Source organism: Arachis hypogaea, chromosome 15 (assembly GCF_003086295.3).
Source record: "Arachis hypogaea cultivar Tifrunner chromosome 15, arahy.Tifrunner.gnm2.J5K5, whole genome shotgun sequence".
Taxonomy (NCBI): Eukaryota; Viridiplantae; Streptophyta; class Magnoliopsida; order Fabales; family Fabaceae; genus Arachis; species Arachis hypogaea.
In genome coordinates this window covers 158,957,885-158,976,069 of record NC_092050.1, presented here as the reverse complement: position 1 = coordinate 158,976,069, position 18,185 = coordinate 158,957,885, and the positions used below count along the sequence as shown (strand labels likewise).

The window sequence follows — 18,185 nt, the reverse complement described above, 5'->3', positions numbered from 1 at the left end:
AAAAATCTACATATTTTTGTTCTTTTTATTGTAGATGTTATTGATAAACTGCATGCACATTAAGAAATTAAGGAAAAAAACCATACAAAATTAAAACAATACAATATAAAATGCATACAATTCAACAATTCATAAAGAACATGTCCTTACAAGAATTTACGACAGAAAGAATAAAGCAACAATTCTAACAATAACCAATAAAGAAAAAGGAGGACGAGCGCCACATAAGAAGACTAAGTCCATCAACCAAAACAAATGCAAAAATTAAACCACCAAATAAAAATGTTACTTTGGGGAATGAATTCTCTCAATTGTTAAAAAAATTGAAAATGTAAAGTGTGATCTCTGACCTTTCATTGTTCTTTCTCTCTCATATTTATTCTTGATCTCACTTATAAAATTAATGGAGAGATTACATTTCATTCTCTCAATTATTAAAAAAATTGAGAAGATCTATTTCCATTACTTTATACAACTCCAACATCCAAATATTTTATATTACAAATTATTTTAAACAAAACACATTTTAAATTTAACTTTAGTTTACACATATTTAATTTAATTCTATAAAATATAATTATTTTAATATTTATTATATACTATTATTAATTTATCGATGAGCGGACCTCATTCTAGTTAAATATTAATCTTACTAAACTTATTAAGATGATTTAATTTCTATCTAATTGTTGTAAAATGTGAAATTGACTTTGAAATTCTTGACATGTTTGTTTCATATATATTAACACAGCATGTAACTTCTTAAGGCTCATCTTATTAGATAAGTGTTAGATGTTCGAATACTTCTTTAAATATCGTGCAACAAAAATAGTATAATAAAGAAAGTGTATATGTATCTCTTAAAACTTGTCAGATGAAACCAATATCTTCTTTATGAGATGGACATACATTCATCATTTAAGCTAAGGCTGTTCGTGCATGCTAGAAGTCTAGAATTGAATACGAAAAATAATTAAATATCATTACAAAATGAAAAAGTATGAGGAGCCAATGAAATATTTGTACAATATGTATAATGGAGATTTATGAAGTATTAGAGATATAACCATTAATGTTACTTTTTGCCATTAGCTGAAGTTTTTGAGATGAGTAGTATCATAACATTGTACAAATATTCCATTATCTCCCTAGCGGAATCCTTAAAAAATATTTGAAGGTTTCCTATTCATCACGATACTAAAGTATCGTTTTGACGTTTTTGGTAGCCATGATGATATTAGGCCTTACTAGTTACTACTATTATCATTATTAGACACACAAGTAAATTAGGAAAATATTAGAACATCAGTATTTTTAGTAGAAAACTTTTTAAAAATAATTTCATAATGCACTAAGACATCTCTCATGAAGAATGAGAATAGTCAAGATTAAAATATAAATTTATATACAATTATTTTTATATAAATTTAATATTTTAAGATTATTAAATAATTTGATAAATTTAATTAAATTATTATTTAAAATTATTAATTATTAATTTTACATAAAAATAAATATACATAAATTTTTATCCAAGAATAAAAACTTCACCGGTTGCAAGAATAAAAATATCATCTAACATTATATATACAAAGAAAAACATGAATATATCACTTCATTCTAAACAGAATATATATGTATTATATATAAATCACGTGTCTAGCGTGTCAGATATATATATGTATATATCATCAGGGATGGATTCACATAATCACATATGATCGTATAGGAGTAATCGTCTCCATTGAATTTTAGACAAAAAAGTAATAAGTATTAAAGTATATGTATGTGTGTATATATTATCCCCGCTTTCATAATGTGTTTGCCCTCATACAAATTTTATTTTAAGTATGTTTTATGGTATATAAAAATAGAAAAGTTTAGGGTCAGCATTTTTATTGAAATTTAGTCAATATTTAACTATAAATAAAAATTGAGTAATCCTATATTATTAGATATCTTCTCACATTATTAAAAATATTGATAATGACTAATTGATGATTACACATTACAAATTCTGCTAGTCCCCTAACACTATTAATCACATTTATAAAATATATATTAAAATACTTTTTTGTTAAAAATGAGTTGTGACTTTGGTTAATTAATTTTTTATGTGCAAATAATATTTTTTATTTTATTTATGTGTAAAAAAAATGTTATTAAATATCAACACAATAGAAAAGATTATTATGTTATATAAATTTAATCCATTATCTAGTTATATATTTAACTATATATAGGAGGGGGCAAATTTTCTAATAAATGTCTAGTTCTATATAAAAATCAAAACAAGATATACTAATTTTCAATTGATCAATCAATCCTATGAAATATTAAAATAAAAAAATCGAAAAGGTTTAAACAATATTTATGTTATGTGGTATATGCAAGCAAGATGTATTGGGGTCACTTAAAATTTAATAATATTTTATTAACATAATATTATTATGTTAGCAATTTCTGTTGGGCTTTATCCTTTTTTTAGGTTCATTGAGGTTCTTATTGGTTGGAATTTTCCGTTCTCAACCCATGACCAATATGAGCTCGAAGTTTCCTTAGTAACTCGTAGAACTTCTTCGCAATGGCTCCATTTCATCAAGTTGCTCCCTGATCTAAAAAAATATACTTGATTTGTGCCTATTGTCCGTATCTAAAAGATCTTGTTCTTTTGAACATAAAAAAAGGGATAGGTGCAGAGACTCAATGGAAGCTGTTCTAACAAATGGAGTTGACGACCTTTCCTTTCGCGTGAGGAAAGGAATCCTTCTGTACAAATGAAATTCTCGAAAGGCTATACAGAAATATGTATATAGAAATCAACCTCAAGTTCAACGCGGTAAATGCATAAAAAGGAGTCAAATTTTAGGGGACGGTGCTGCTACAATTTGCGGCGAACTTGCTAGATTATGAAAACAAAATAATAATAATTTAATTAACTAATTATTCAAAATAAAGCTTAAATTCTCAAAATATAAATAAGACTAGTAATTAGTATTTAATAGTTTTTCTTAAAATTTAATTGATATAATATATATTTAATCGATACATATTATGTAATGTTTTTAAAATATTAAAATGAAAAAAATACTTTTAAATTAATATAATTTTTAATATGTTAATTAAATTATTAAAAATATAACTAATATACTTTAAATTTTGAATATCTAAATATACATATTATTTTTTTATTATTTTTGAATATTATTTTTATCTCCACTATTAAAATTTTTTGAATCTGTATATACCATGAACCATGAATCTGAAATCATATATATATTAAGGGTCACCATACTTTCCACTTTCCAATCTAATATAAGACAACCACCATACTTTTCAACTTAATATAAGACAACCATTAGCTCCTACACACTAAATCAGAATTATGAAACAATAATTAAGACATAATCCTAATAATAATACTATTGTTTTCGTTTTCTTACTACGATCTTCCACACCGTCATATCCATTAATACATTGTGTGTTACATAATCACCGCTTGTTTGGCCAAGAAAGGAACGTATTATTGTCTTGTTTCTTTTGTGTTTTTCAATAAATCCATGCATCTGTATTTCATTATCAAACAACAGTTTCACACAATAAAGAACTTTTCGTTCTTACGATGAGACAAACACTTCAAGTTTAGTTTCTTAAGTTAATTGTCTCGGGTTGCGTGGTGATCCAACCGCTTTCATTTTTTTTATTTGAATACAAATTAAAATAACAAATAACTAAGAATCTAAGATAATAAAATAGCTTTGTTGTGGTTTTCAGTTTGATAAGCATATGAGTCACTGGTTAGTATGATCTATGATAAAAATTTAGCTGTAGTCAACTTTACGTAAAATTGATAATTAAAAATAATTAAATAATTTAATTAATTTGACTAAATTTTTATTTAATAACTTTTAATTATTAATTTAATTTATATAAAATTGACTATACTGTAACACTGAGTTTTTACTCTGATCTATATATACTTTTTTATCCGAGTAATATTTTCTGCCAATTGATCGCTGACAACCAATAAGATGGAACACTAAATATAAAAAAAGTAGTATTATACTATTATTCAACTATTAGAATAATGTAATGTGAACTAATTTGGATTGGTCGAGTGTGGTCAACTCACTCCTGGAAAACCAAAAAAATAAAGAGTAATTTAATGTTGTCACACATTTATGGCAACTAATACCGATATATATATATATATATATATATATATATATATATATATATACTATTGTTTTTTCTTTTTGGTTTTATTTCTCATTTTAACTATTAGAAATATGGTGTTAAATTCATAAATAAAATTGTTGGACAAATCAAAAATCTATATATAATTTAGAATAAATGATTAAATTAGTTTTCGATAATTAATTCTTTAAATTAGTTTTTAAATTTTTTAATCAAATTCGTTTTTTAAAGATTTTAAGTTAGTCATTTTAATAATGTTAGAGAACCAAGAGGGTACTAGCAAAAAATCAGGTAAATATCTTTGGGTGAATCTAAAACTTCTATGTAAATGGTGCTTATGCTAGGCATTAGGATGTTTCTTCTACTAAGTATCAGAATATTTTTTTTCATACTAAATAGATGTTCTTTTATATATTTTATAAATTTTTTTATATACTAAGAATCAAGATTGTTGGAAGTTCTGTGATCTCTACTCCTATTTCTCTAACATATCATTCAGAATTTTAATTTGGGGTGAGAAGCAATTAATATCAAATATTATAAATTAAAAATAAATAAAATTAATTAAATATAATTATAAATTAGTTAAGTTGTTTACTTTTTGGCGGATCATCTTTTGGTTCCATATACTTTTTCTAGTCCTTTTAATCTTTTCATCACTTTCATTAAATTGGATTAAATCAATTTCAAATTAAAAAATTTCAATGCTTCAAGTTCTCTCCTCAATTAAGTTTTGATTTGATCTAATTTTATAAATTTATCGGACTAATAGTCAATTAAGACTCTTATGTATGTTATAGTATCACTTAACATGCAACACTAATAAATTTTGGCACTGTTAACAAAGAAAATAACAGAAGAATTAATACGATTAGATTAAAATTTTTTAAAGACAGATTAATTTAAAAAACGAAAAAAATTTTCAAGATATTATTTGTGTACATACACCATTCAGTATTTCATTGGGCCTGGGGTCATTACTTTGGAGTTATTATATTATTACAATTATGTTAGCTATATATAAAAAATTAATAATAAAATCAACTATTCATATAAAATATATGTTAAAATATAAAAAAATATTAAAAATAAATTAACAATATCTATATCTATATACAAATACATAATAATTAATTTAGTTGCTAATTTTTTTACTTCTACAAACATTTTTTTATTCTTATATATTTCTATTCATATGAATATATCTTTATATAAAAATTCTCGCTAAGATATAAACAAAAGTTTAATTAAATAGTGAAACACATCAATCTATTTAATAATTCTTAACTATTATTTTTATACAAAGATATTTGTATACAAGGAGCTATATTACTATTATTAAGTTAGTTTTTTTGTTTACACAACCGAAATATCTACTGTTAAAATCTGTGACTTTTTTTCTTGGGTTAATTTAAATTTCAATGATTGAAAGAACTGGTCCAAAATTTTAAATGTTGATGTTTGGCTGAAATTAAAGCAATGGGAGACATAATTTTATGGTGGAGTACCTATAGTGTATAGATATATAAAAATATTATTTATACACTAAAATTAATCACTATATATCTGAGTATAAATACATATATTATTTAGCTTATTTTTAACGTGTATTTTGTATTTCACCACGTATTTTATATTAGTGGCTAATTTTTGTGAATAATTTTAGTGTACACATAGAATAGTCGATATATATACACTAGGCAAAGATCTGTAATATTTATTATTGAAAAGGTCCTTGCAGAAAACTCAGAGAAGTGATGAAGTTTTCTTCTTCTTGATGAACCAATTATTAGATGCTTAGCTTGTTGCTCATCCTGAAGATAAATCAAACCTTGAGACTTGAGTCACAAAGCTGCTTAATAAATTAAACAGGTAAATAAGTTCTTGTTGCTTCATCATCTATCATTGTCTTTCTTAGCACTTAATTAATTATTTTCTTCACAAACTATATATATAAGTATTATTCTCATCATTGCTTTTCTTAATTATGTCTTTCTCATATCATCACTATATATATATATATAACCTTAATTTTAATAAAAAGAAATCTACTCTCTTTACTCTCCTCCCTTAAAATCAGTTTCTATGAAGCTGGAAGTGGTTCCCACTTCAGAGAATAATGATTCAATCATTCATACTCCCTCCACAGGATTGCAAAAGCTTTTAAACAATTTACTAAATATGGTAGTGCTGATGCTTTTGATGGGAGTAGTTGCTCTCAAATATTTAATTTTCCATTCATCAGGCATATCATATCTTTGTTGTAATAATGTTGGTATCCTTGTCTCCACTTTAATCATTTTTTATTATAAAGTTTGAGGTGTTTTAGCCTCTCAGGAAAAAATAAAATAAAATAAAATAAAATAAAAAGTTGATATGCTAAGTATTTAATAGTTCATAGCAAAAATTTTTAATTGTTTCATTTATTTAATTATTTTTCACTCTAAGATAGTACTTCATAAGAATTTCAGTTAAGATGCTATGTATATCAAGAAGTTATTAAAGTGAATTATGGCCTTACAGATTGAGAGCTTCTCCTCAGTTTCTCAAGAAAATGAGTCAACCAATGAACCAAGTTAACTTTTTGAAATTATGTAAGCAATTAATGAAACTAATGAATAGAAATTTTTTATAATGAGTCATTTAATACTGTATTTATTTCAAAGTTTGTTCATTTATGTTACATCATAGAACCGTTGACTTTATCTGCTTACTGAATGTATGTTTTTGTAACAGAATTTAAGCAGAAAAAGAAAATTTACAAAGAAAATGGATGATTTTTGGAGCCTGATTTGTATGGACTATGATTGTTCCAAGGCCAGAGAAAATCCTTTCTGTAATGATTTCAAGTTCTTGCAAGATCATTCCAAATGCATCAACAATTTGTTGATCATTTGCTTTGATATCTTGCTGCTGATCATGCTGTCATTCACTATGATCAAGAGGACTTCATCAACTCCATTTCATGGCCAAACGCGAGCCGAAAGATACTCAAATTTGCAGCTAGTTTCTGCCACAAGCAATGGAGTTCTTGGCTTGGTGCATTCATGCTTAGGAATTTGGATTTTGGAGGAGATGATAAGAAAAAACCACACTGCATTGCCTCTTAATTGGTGGTTGGTAGAATTCTTTCAAGGAATCACATGGCTTTTAGCATCCTTCACAGTATTAAGTCTTCGGCTTAAACATTATCCGGTAACATCATTGCGCCTTTTCGCTGTTCTTCTACTTTTAGCTTCTGGCATACTATGTGCTTTGTCCTTGTTCTATGCAATTAGCAGCAGAGGACTCTCCCTGAAGATAGCTCTAGATGTTCTATCTTTTCCAGCATCAATCTTAGTACTGTTATGCACATTCAAAGTATGTCATCGCGACGAAAAATGGAAGGAAAAGGATGAAAGCCTTTATGCTCCTTTGAATGGACAGTTGAATGAAACTGATTCTGTTGGTGATATAGTCACACCATTCGCGAAAGCTGGATTCTTCAGCAGGATGACATTTTGGTGGTTGAATCCATTGATGAAAAAAGGTAAAGAGAAAACACTTGAGGATGAGGATATCCCAAAGCTGCGCGAGCCGGATCGAGCAGAAAGTTGCTATTCTGTGTTTATAGAACAACTTAACAAACAGAAACAAAAAGAACCAACACTGCAGCCATCAGTATTTTGGACTATAATGTCCTGCCACTGGAGAGAGATTTGGATTTCAGGATTCTTTGCATTTATTAAGGTAGTTACTCTGTCTTGTGGTCCCCTGCTTTTGAATGCATTTATATTGGTTGCTGAGGGTAATGAAAGTTTCAAATATGAAGGTTATGTGTTGGCCATTTCACTTTTCTTTGCAAAGATCATAGAATCCTTGTCTCAAAGGCAATGGTATTTTCGATGTAGACTCGTTGGTATGAAGGTTAGATCACTTCTCACTGCAGCCATCTATAAGAAACAATTGAAGCTATCCAATGCTGCTAGATTGGAGCATTCTGGTGGTGAGATAATGAATTATGTGACTGTTGATGCATATAGGATTGGAGAATTTCCATTTTGGTTTCATCAGATGTGGACAACAAGCTTCCAAATATGCATTGCTTTGGTGATTCTTGTCCGAGCCATTGGACTCGCGACAATAGCCTCAATGGTAGTAATAATTCTCACTGTACTTTGCAATGCTCCATTGGCAAAGCTACAGCAGAAGTTTCAAAGCAAACTCATGGTGGCACAAGATGAGAGATTGAAGGCTAATTCTGAGGCTCTTGTGAATATGAAAGTTCTGAAGCTATATGCATGGGAGAAACATTTTAAGAAGGCTATTGAAGGCTTAAGGAATGTGGAACTTGAAATGTTATCAGCAGTGCAATCAAGAAAGGCCTACAACATCTTTCTCTTTTGGTCTTCGCCTATTCTGGTGTCCGCGGCTTCCTTTGCTGCATGCTACTTCTTGGAGATTCCTTTGCATGCAAACAATGTTTTCACTTTTGTGGCAACACTGCGCCTTGTGCAAGAGCCAATCACATCCATCCCAGATGTTATTGGAGTGGTTATTCAATCGAAAGTTGCATTCGCTCGAATTGGGAAGTTTCTTGAGGCATCTGAATTGCAGAATGCAAATTGCAGGAAGAGTTGTGTTGATGATAACCTCAGAGGCTCAATTTCAATCAAGTCTGCTGATTTTTCATGGGAAGATAATGTGTCAAAACCAACACTTAGAAACATAAATTTGGAGGTTAGGCATGGACAAAAGGTAGCAATTTGTGGAGAAGTTGGATCAGGAAAATCAACTCTCTTAGCAACAATTCTTGGAGAAGTTCCAAATACAAAGGGAACTGTAAGCTTTCATAAACCTTTCATATTCCTAGAATACACTCTTAAAACCTTGTTATGCTCCAAATTAGTATAAACTATCACATAAATTTAACTCACTATGGTAAGTTTCTTGAATTGCAGATTGAAGTTTATGGGAGTTTTGCATATGTTTCTCAAACAGCATGGATACAGTCAGGTACAATAAGGGAAAATATTTTGTTTGGAGCAGATTTGGATCCACAAAGATATGAAGAGACGCTTTATAGATCTTCACTGATAAAGGATCTTGAGTTGTTTCCCTATGGAGATCTTACCGAAATAGGCGAGAGGGGAGTTAACCTGAGTGGAGGTCAGAAGCAGCGAATTCAGCTCGCTCGTGCGCTTTATCAGAATGCTGATATATATCTCTTGGATGATCCATTCAGTGCTGTTGATGCTCACACAGCCACAAATTTGTTTAAGGTAATGACATCTTAATCTCCTTCAAAGAGTGCACTTAATTATATCTACAATGTTGTTCTCTACTGAGAGATTGCTTCGGAACTTGGCAGGAATATATCATGGAAGGACTTGCAGGGAAGACTGTGTTACTTGTGACTCATCAAGTTGACTTCCTACCAGCTTTTGATTCTGTTATGGTAATTTCTTTCATCTTAATGCACTGCTATCAATATTCATGTTAATATATTTCAATAAGAAACAATGAAATCATGCTTGTTTTTAATGATCTTTAACTCTAACTTTCTTTTCCTTAAAAGTTGATGTTAGATGGGGAAATTCTACAAGCTGCTCCTTATCATCATCTATTGGAATCAAGCCGAGAATTCCAAGAACTCGTCGAGGCTCACAAGAAGACTGCTGGTTCTGACCATCAAGTTGACACTCCTTCTGCCAAGAGAGATTCAACTTCTGGCAGAGAGATTAAGCAAGATTTCTTGGAGAAGAAGTTACAAGCTTCAAACGAAAATAAATTGATTAAGCAAGAAGAAAGAGAGATAGGAGACACAGGCTTGAAGCCTTACATTCAGTATCTGAATCAGATGAAGGGATACATATACTTTGCTGCCACTACTCTTTGTCACATTTTATTTGTAGCTGGCCAAATAATTCAAAACTCATGGATGGCTGCTAATGTGGACAACCCTCATATCAAAACTCTGAAATTGATCTTAGTCTACTTGTTGATCGGAGTTGTTTCGATCGTTTTCATGTTAATCAGAACTTTTCTTATAGCTGCTTTAGGTCTTCTATCATCAAAACATCTATTTTCACAGTTGATGAACTCCCTTTTCCGCGCACCGATGTCTTTTTATGACTCCACACCTTTGGGAAGGATACTTAGCAGGGTAAGCATATAAAACAACATTCTCTATTGGATTTTTTCTTTCATTCAATGAAATGTAATGTGGAAGTTTTAGTACTCTGACTAATATTTTATTGTGTAGGTATCTGCAGATATGAGCATTGTGGATCTTGATATACCATTTTACCTTGCATATACTGTGGGGGGTACTACAAATTTTTATTCTAATCTTGCAGTTTTATCATTTGTGAGTTGGCAAGTCTTGTTTGTTGCCATACCACTGGTTTTTGCTGCGATTCAATTGCAGGTGATGAACAAATTCTTCTTTTTACAGCCTGTTCTTCATGGAATTTAGAAGATTATTTTGATGGAAAGTTAACATGCTAAGTACTTTTGTTGTTTTCATTTTTTAAACAGAAATACTACTTTGCTACTGCAAAAGCATTGATGAGGTTGAATGGCACAACAAAATCATTTGTAGCCAATCATGTAGCTGAAACTAATGCTGGAGCTGTGACAATAAGAGCCTTTAAGGAGGAAGATCGCTTTTTCAAGAAGAATCTTGATCTGATTGATGTCAATGCTAGTCCATTCTTCCATAGTTTCACTTCAAATGAATGGTTGATCCAACGGTTAGAAACAATCAGTGCTGTTGTTCTATCTGCTGCAGCACTTTGCATGGTTGTGCTTCCACCCGAGACTTTCCCTGCCGGTGAGGCTTCAGATATTCATAGTTTGTCATACATAACTTTATTGTTCACAAAATATCTTATTGTAGAAGTTTCTTAATTTAAATGTCCATTGTTGCAGGATTTATTGGCATGGCACTCTCTTATGGCCTTTCACTGAACAATTCCCTAGTATTTTCAATTCAATTTCAATGCACTCTAGCAAATTATATAGTATCTGTAGAGAGGATAAATCAATATATGTATATACCAAGTGAGGCCCCAGAAGTTATAGAAGGAAATCGCCCTCCGGTTAATTGGCCAGTTGCAGGCAAAGTAGAAATTAGTAACTTGCAGGTAACTGAAACTTCATATTAAATTATGAAGCATAATGTTGAGAAAGTTATTGGTTTATTCATTTCAAAACAGATAAGATACAGGGCTAATGGACCACTTGTACTCCATGGAATTACATGCACATTTGAAGGAGGACACAAGATTGGTATTGTTGGCAGGACAGGAAGTGGGAAGTCCACTCTTATTAGTGCTTTATTTCGCCTTGTCGAGCCGGCCGGTGGAAGGATTGTAATGGATGGCATAGACATATCCTCGATCGGCCTTCATGATTTGAGGTCACATTTAGGTGTTATACCTCAGGATCCTACTCTTTTTAATGGAACAGTTAGATATAATTTGGACCCTTTGTCTCAACATTCTGATGAAGAGATATGGGAGGTATAATATAGCAGTCACATTCTGTTTATGTCAAAATTTGGTGTCTTCTGGTGTGAACTAATCCTTAACTTTATGTTAAGGTTCTTGGAAAGTGTCAGTTGCGAGAAGCCGTGCAAGAAAAAGAAAAGGGCTTAGACTCCTCAGGTAGAGTTTCTTATTTCGTGTTGTTACTTAAGCTGCAAGAAATTCTTTCCTAGTTAGTACTAATGACTAGTAACAAAATGTTACACAGTTGTTGAAGATGGATCGAATTGGAGTATGGGACAAAGGCAGTTATTCTGTCTAGGCCGCGCCCTTTTGAGGCGAAGTAGGATATTGGTGCTCGATGAAGCAACCGCATCAATTGATAATGCAACAGATCTTATTTTGCAGAAAACAATTAGAACAGAATTTGCAGATTGTACAGTGATCACAGTAGCACACAGGATACCAACTGTGATGGATTGCACCAAGGTTCTCTCCATAAGTGATGGTAAGTTGAATCATTTTTTTATTATCATTTAGTAGTGTTTGATTCTAACTAATGGAGATGTTTGATTGTATTATCAGGAAAATTGGTAGAGTATGATGAGCCAAAGAAGTTAATGAAGAGAGAAGGGTCATTGTTTGGGAAGCTTGTGAAGGAATACTGGTCTCATTTTCAGTCTGCAGAATCTCATTGATGATAATAAGAATGAACCTTTTACGAAATCAATTTTGTCTCATCATTTGGTAAATGAGTGAGAAATAAACCAATAAAGTTCAAGTCTACGAGGAGGATGGATTTGGATCCTCTAAATTTTGAATTTTACTTTAGAGGGTAAAGTGTGATCTCTCATTCTTGAATAATTTCTCTCTCATATTTTCTCTTGGTTCTACCTATGAAATAAATAGTAAGAGATCGTACTTTACTCTTTAAAGTGAAAATTCAAAATTTAAAGGATCCAAATTCGATCACATATTCTTGAACTATATATTGAAATATTTCGATCTAGATGGCTCATGTTCTTGGTATTTGGCAATGAAGTTATTATTTTATGTTAAATGTACAACTCTTATTTATGAACAACTTTGAAATGTACTTATGAAAAATCTAAACAACCCATTTATAAGCCATAAAGTCTTACAAGCCTCACATGACAATAAACAAGAACCTGTCCATTTTTTTTTTTGGGGCAAGTAGCCAAGTACAGATCTTTTTTTAATGTCTTCATATAACAAAAATGATACTAATAAAAATATATTATTTCAATTCCAATAATCTCACAAGTGATATCATTACACAACACATTTTATGAGACATGCATGATGCATATGAACTATGACTATCTCCAATGGACCATCCAAGTTAAATAGAAATTTAAGCACAGAAGTAATAGTAGTTGTTAATTATCATCAATCCAATAACTAGTAGTAGTAGATGTACACTTTAAATTGCTAACTATTAATTATTAGATATACAATTGAAAAGTACTCATGTTCGTGTTGGATAACTAACCAGCTGCTTTGAAAAATGGAGGGTAAAAGTGCTCTCAACTGAATCACGTGACCTGCACGTGGAGCTGAAAACACCAGATAGCAAATTGCCCCAAAACAGGATAACAAATCTTCTGCTCTGTTCAAACTTGCTGCTCATTTCATTTCTCTATTTCAGCTTTCTCCCCCACCTTAAAAGTTCAACACTTTTCTTTTTCTTTTATCACGATTTTCGAATTAATTTTATTTTTTCTGTCCAGTTCTATCCGAATTCATCACACAATACCCAAATCATCACTGGAAAAAAAAAAAAGGAAAAAACACAAAAATGTCAACCATTACATCCTCAACATTCACAAACTACAATGTTCCTCCGTCTTCAATCTCTTCAAGTTCAACTCAATTTCCAATCTTTCACCTAACCCATTTCCCAAAACACCTTCAATGTCCCAACCCACTTTCCATCTCGTCCAGAAAACCCATCGCCACAACCACCCAAATTTTCTGCAAGTCACCAGAAGCAGAAGAGTTGTCACCAAAAGAAGATGATGAGTGGCTTCAGAAGCTTCCAGAGAAGAACAAGCCTCTCTACTCACATAGCTTGCCTTGCATTGAGGCTTGGCTCAAGAGCCTTGGATTCTACCAGAGCAAGGATGATAGAGCTGTTTGGCTGATTCAAAAAGCTGATTGGCATGCTCATCTCTATTTAGATGTCACTGATCTCTACATAAGGTTGGGTTTTTCTTTTTCTATTGTTCTTATTATTATTTAAAAAATGTGAATTTTTGTGCTTTTGGTTATTGCACTCTTGGTGTTTGAGTTTATGCTTGTGTGTGTTGAATGTGCACAAGGTGCTATCCACTTTGTGTGGTTTAGAATTGGTAGATGGAATGTGGAGGCTGGATACTTTAGTTGGAAAGTTGTGAAGGGTTTGACTTAAATTGAGTTTTTTAAAGCAAAAAAATATATTTTTAATGTTTGTTATGTCTGTTGATTGTTGAATTTTCTGTCCAACTTGCTAGAAGCTAGCAAGCCAATGCAGTGTTATGTTCCCCTGCATTGCTGCAATGGCATCTGTGAGATCAAATTAGGATAGGGTAGATACTAGATACTTAAATTGGTCCTTTGATTCCTTTTAGACATATATGTTACATCAAGTTGGTGAAATCAAAGAATGGTTAAGATTTCACAATGAATCTTTAATCACTTTCTGGTGGCAGTTTGTTCTTTACTATTGTATGTTCTGAGACACAAAATAGAGGGGCTGTTTTTTTGTTCTTATTTTATTTTACCATGTTACTTTTGGATTGAAAATGGGGCATCCTACTGATATGTACTTGTGAATTCAATCTAAAAACTATTATTGAACATGCTTAGTACTTGAAGAAAAATATGTACTAAACAAAATACTTATTTTAGAAGTAAATATCCTGAATGAATTGTTGGTTTTCTATTAAGTTGAAGTTGACATACTTGCTAACTATTCATTGAGTAATCTCATTGCAATTTGTAAAGGCTCGTGATGGATTTTCCCTTGCAACAAAGTAAATGTTTTATTGTTAATAGAGATTGAAGAGTTTATTATATCTGTGTAGGTATTTGAAGAGTGGACCTGGGAATCTGGATAAGGATGTGGAGAGGAGGTTTAGTTATGCTCTGAGCAGAGAAGACATTGAGAATGCTGTACTTGGAGGACCATAATACCCCTTTTACCCTCTCTCTATCTGCCAAATATATAATGGCTTGATTTCTTGTTGGAAATAGTTAGTGCATTAATTAATATGTCAAATGTTTAGGTTTCATGTTAGAATCCCTTCTATTGAAAGGGTTCAGAAAAGTGTCTTATAATAGGATGACGTTTTGATAAATATTTGAAATGAGAGAATCTGTATGGTGACTTTTTCTATCACTCTCAGTGTTCGGGGTGTGATTTAGATCAATTTTGTGTCAAAAAATTATTCAATTCAAACATTAATTTTATTTGCGATGTAGTATGGATTGAAAAGCTTTTTAGATAATCTGATCCAATTTTAAGCGGTTTATATTGGATTTGATTAGATTTGCGATTTTGAAAATTAAAAAATACATACAAATTCTAACATCAAATCTTAAATAACTAAAAATAACATAACGAAAAATATCTTGAAAAATCAATAATAATATAATAATAGAAATAAAACTATAAATTAGTTAAAATAAATAAATAAATTTTATTTTAAATATATAAAATATTCACTAAATAATAATAATACATTAATAAAATAAAATATATAATAAGTAAAATTTTAAATACAATAATAAAATAATATTATTATACACATTGTATGTTTTAAATTTAATTGGATTGGTTTTAAAAAATAAATTTAAAATTCGATCTGATCCATGTAGTTTGCCAAAAATAAAATTCAAAATTGAATCTAAATTAATGCGATTTTAAAAATGGCCAATTTTAATAATAATAATAATAATAATAATAATAATAATAATAATATCAAATTCGAACAAATTAAATTAAAAACCTTTCTCTACCCCATCATAAATATAGAAGAGTGACAATCATCGAAGTCATCATATAGTTACATGAAAAATAAATACTACTTTTTTTAAAAGCTCCCCATAAACCCCAGAAGACACCAACTTTAGAAAGATATCACACATGCATGCAAAGTGACTTATTATTCTCTCATTTTCTTGAAGCTTTTGCAAACGGTGAAAAGTCATATACAGATATTTTGACATGAAGTTGACAACTAAAAATTATTAGATCATTTTATAAATTTAATTAAATTATAATCTAAAAATTTTTAATTATCAATTTCAAGTAAAAATAATAGTAAGTTTTCACCTTTGCAAATATAATGTAGAAGCTTCAAACATCAGCCCTAAGTGAAGCAGATTTAGGCACATAACGACGGTTCAAAATGGAAAACAGGCCTTCATATATTCCATCTCCAATTGCTTTCACTAACTTCAACGCAGATCTCATCATCAAGCTACCCTTAATCTTCTCACTGAAGTTGGTTTGAACATCATAGTATCTGCTCCAAAGCATAACCCCTCCATAGTTTGAACCTTTTCTTATGTACGGAAGAATCTCATCCGCCACAACCTCAGCAGCTACGAACCCACTTCCGGCGGCACGAGGCGCCGCCGGAAGCCCCAAAAGGACAGTGTTATTCGGCAAAACCGACGATGTCCACGTGTCCCAATACTCGAAAAGTTTCTTAGGGTTTCCATTTGAGTATTGGCATGGAGGGTTGTTATAGAATTGAACCCAAATATAATCAAATAATCCAGTTTTGATTGCTTTATCGAGGTAGTGATCTGGGTACGGACATTGCGGCGCCGCAGATAGGTAAATTCTTTTCTCCTTTGTGGAGAATGCATTGATGGCTTTGACTAAGTCATCGTAGAAAAGATTTGACCCTTCTTCGATGTCAAAGTCAATGCCATCTAATGCCACGCTTCCCAGTGGTCCGTGTTGGCCACTGAGGAAGCTTTCAAAAAGATAGAGCGCAACTTCCCTCGCGTCTTGCGGCGAGGAGAGAGAGTAGTGTCCGATGCCGCCGCCGAGGGAGAGGAACACCTTGATGTTTTGGCTCTGGCAGTAGTGGATTTGTGGGGCTAGTTTGGTGCAGGGGCTCCAATCGCCGCAGTGGCCGGCGAAGTTCCATTTCGGAGTTCGGCCACTGCCAAAGACGGTAAGAAATGCGAGGATTACGATTTTGTAGTTGTTTGTGGCGCATGCTTGTTGTAAGGTGCCTTCTTTGCCGTTTTGGCCCCAGTAGATGGCGATACCGGGGCCGGAGCTGCTGCTGGTGGTGGTGGAAGAGAGCATGGAGAGAGCAATGAAGAGGAGGGACAGTGGTGGTGGTTTTGAAGCCATGCATGGAGCTTTAATTTGTTGTGTGTTGAGTTGGATTAAGGTCCAAATATATGTTTCAATTAGAACTAAATGCATGTTAAAAATAAATTTATAAATTTATTAAACTAATAATTTAATAATAAATAAAAAACTTTAAATAAATATATGAGATATAAATAAAAATTATAATAGTGGAAAGAGATAACTTTTTCATTTATTTGTTTATTAATGGTTTCAATTCTACCTCTTTAATTTGGTGAAGGGGTTTGAAATTCATCCAATATATAATTGTTTTCGGACATGAGAAGAAATCGTTAGAATTTGAAGAGTAATTTAGTAAACAATATATATCTTTTACAATCAGTTAGAAATAGGCTCATTTTTTTTGATATGAGAAGCATGTGTGTTGTGCGTTGTCGTGGAGAATGTAGATACTAGATATGGATGTGAGACAGCTTTTTCTCAAAATAAGGGATGAAGAAATCGGATCATCTAATTTCTTTATAAAAAAGTTAAGCCTACTAATCGAACAATTCGATTAGTGCGCAAGAGAAAATTTAAATTTTGGTGAAGGTAATCGGATTTCTGATTTGTGTTTAAAAAATTAAAATAATTTGGGATATACAAATCGGATGGTCCAATTTTCACTCCAAACACTACAATTGCGTAAAGTACCTATACATTCCATAACTACGTCTTACACTATGTCCCCTTTCACATCTAAATTAAAAAGTGTTAGAAATACAATAAAATCAGTAACCAAAATAAAATATATATATTAAAATATAAAATATATATTTATATTACCCAGTCATACAAGTTGCCTCCTATATCACCACTATACATTGATTGATTCCTAGTTCTTAACTAAGTCATCCATAGCTTAATCAACCATGGCAACCAAAGACCAACCTCAAACAATGTCTCTCAGCTTTTTAAACTCCATTTAAAGGTTTGTCGTCGACCAATAGGTTACTGTATACACAATGTAGGATTTAAACTTACGACACTTGCTTAAACAGACCAATGAACTAATCATTAGGTTTGTCGTCGACCAATAGGTTACTGTATATACAAGGTAGGATTTAAACTTACGATACTTGCTTAAACAGACTAATAAACTAATCACTAGGCCAACCAACTTGGTTAGTTTATCAGTGTTC

General features: G+C 31.2%; 3 protein-coding genes across 6 annotated transcripts; 2 read left to right on the top strand and 1 right to left on the bottom strand.

Moving 5' to 3' along the window:
* The first annotated feature begins 5,557 nt into the window (after window positions 1-5,557).
* On the top strand, window positions 5,558-12,801 carry LOC112751879 (ABC transporter C family member 10). Of its 4 annotated transcripts, none has more exons than XM_025801172.3 (13): window positions 5,558-6,069; window positions 6,721-6,791; window positions 6,934-9,018; window positions 9,138-9,458; window positions 9,548-9,634; window positions 9,755-10,342; window positions 10,442-10,606; window positions 10,717-11,011; window positions 11,110-11,324; window positions 11,397-11,702; window positions 11,783-11,846; window positions 11,935-12,174; window positions 12,252-12,801. In XM_025801172.3, the coding sequence occupies exons 3-13, from the start codon at window positions 6,967-6,969 to the stop codon at window positions 12,362-12,364; spliced, it is 4,446 nt and encodes a 1,481-aa protein (XP_025656957.1). In that variant the 5' UTR covers window positions 5,558-6,069; window positions 6,721-6,791; window positions 6,934-6,966; the 3' UTR covers window positions 12,365-12,801. The 4 variants fall into 4 exon arrangements, with proteins under 4 accessions (XP_025656957.1, XP_025656956.1, XP_072074224.1 ...); XM_072218123.1 differs by lacking the exon at window positions 5,558-6,069 and adding an exon at window positions 6,084-6,381; XM_025801171.3 differs by lacking the exon at window positions 6,721-6,791 and having other exon boundaries at window positions 5,676-6,069.
* Window positions 12,802-13,304: 503 nt separating this feature from the next.
* On the top strand, window positions 13,305-15,066 carry LOC112751888 (uncharacterized). The gene is made up of 2 exons (XM_025801185.3): window positions 13,305-13,889; window positions 14,753-15,066. The coding sequence occupies exons 1-2, from the start codon at window positions 13,486-13,488 to the stop codon at window positions 14,856-14,858; spliced, it is 510 nt and encodes a 169-aa protein (XP_025656970.1). The 5' UTR covers window positions 13,305-13,485; the 3' UTR covers window positions 14,859-15,066.
* A 597-nt stretch (window positions 15,067-15,663) lies between these two features.
* LOC112751886 (acidic endochitinase-like) lies at window positions 15,664-17,141 on the bottom strand. Its single transcript, XM_025801182.2, has one exon. It carries the CDS (start codon window positions 17,116-17,118, stop codon window positions 16,027-16,029), a length of 1,092 nt encoding a protein of 363 aa, XP_025656967.2. The 5' UTR covers window positions 17,119-17,141; the 3' UTR covers window positions 15,664-16,026.
* Window positions 17,142-18,185: the final 1,044 nt, after the last annotated feature.

Excerpts from the sequence above, each read along its gene's own strand:
- LOC112751879 (XM_025801172.3), top strand. The coding sequence starts at position 6,967 with ATGGATGATTTTTGGAGCCTGATTTGTATGGACTATGATTGTTCCAAG. Across the intron at positions 11,703-11,782 it reads CTGATGAAGAGATATGGGAG|GTTCTTGGAAAGTGTCAGTT; the intron begins GTATAATATAGC and ends CTTTATGTTAAG. Across the intron at positions 11,847-11,934 it reads AAAGGGCTTAGACTCCTCAG|TTGTTGAAGATGGATCGAAT; the intron begins GTAGAGTTTCTT and ends AATGTTACACAG.
- LOC112751888 (XM_025801185.3), top strand. The coding sequence starts at position 13,486 with ATGTCAACCATTACATCCTCAACATTCACAAACTACAATGTTCCTCCG. Across the intron at positions 13,890-14,752 it reads GTCACTGATCTCTACATAAG|GTATTTGAAGAGTGGACCTG; the intron begins GTTGGGTTTTTC and ends ATATCTGTGTAG.
- LOC112751886 (XM_025801182.2), bottom strand. The coding sequence starts at position 17,118 with ATGCATTTAGTTCTAATTGAAACATATATTTGGACCTTAATCCAACTC.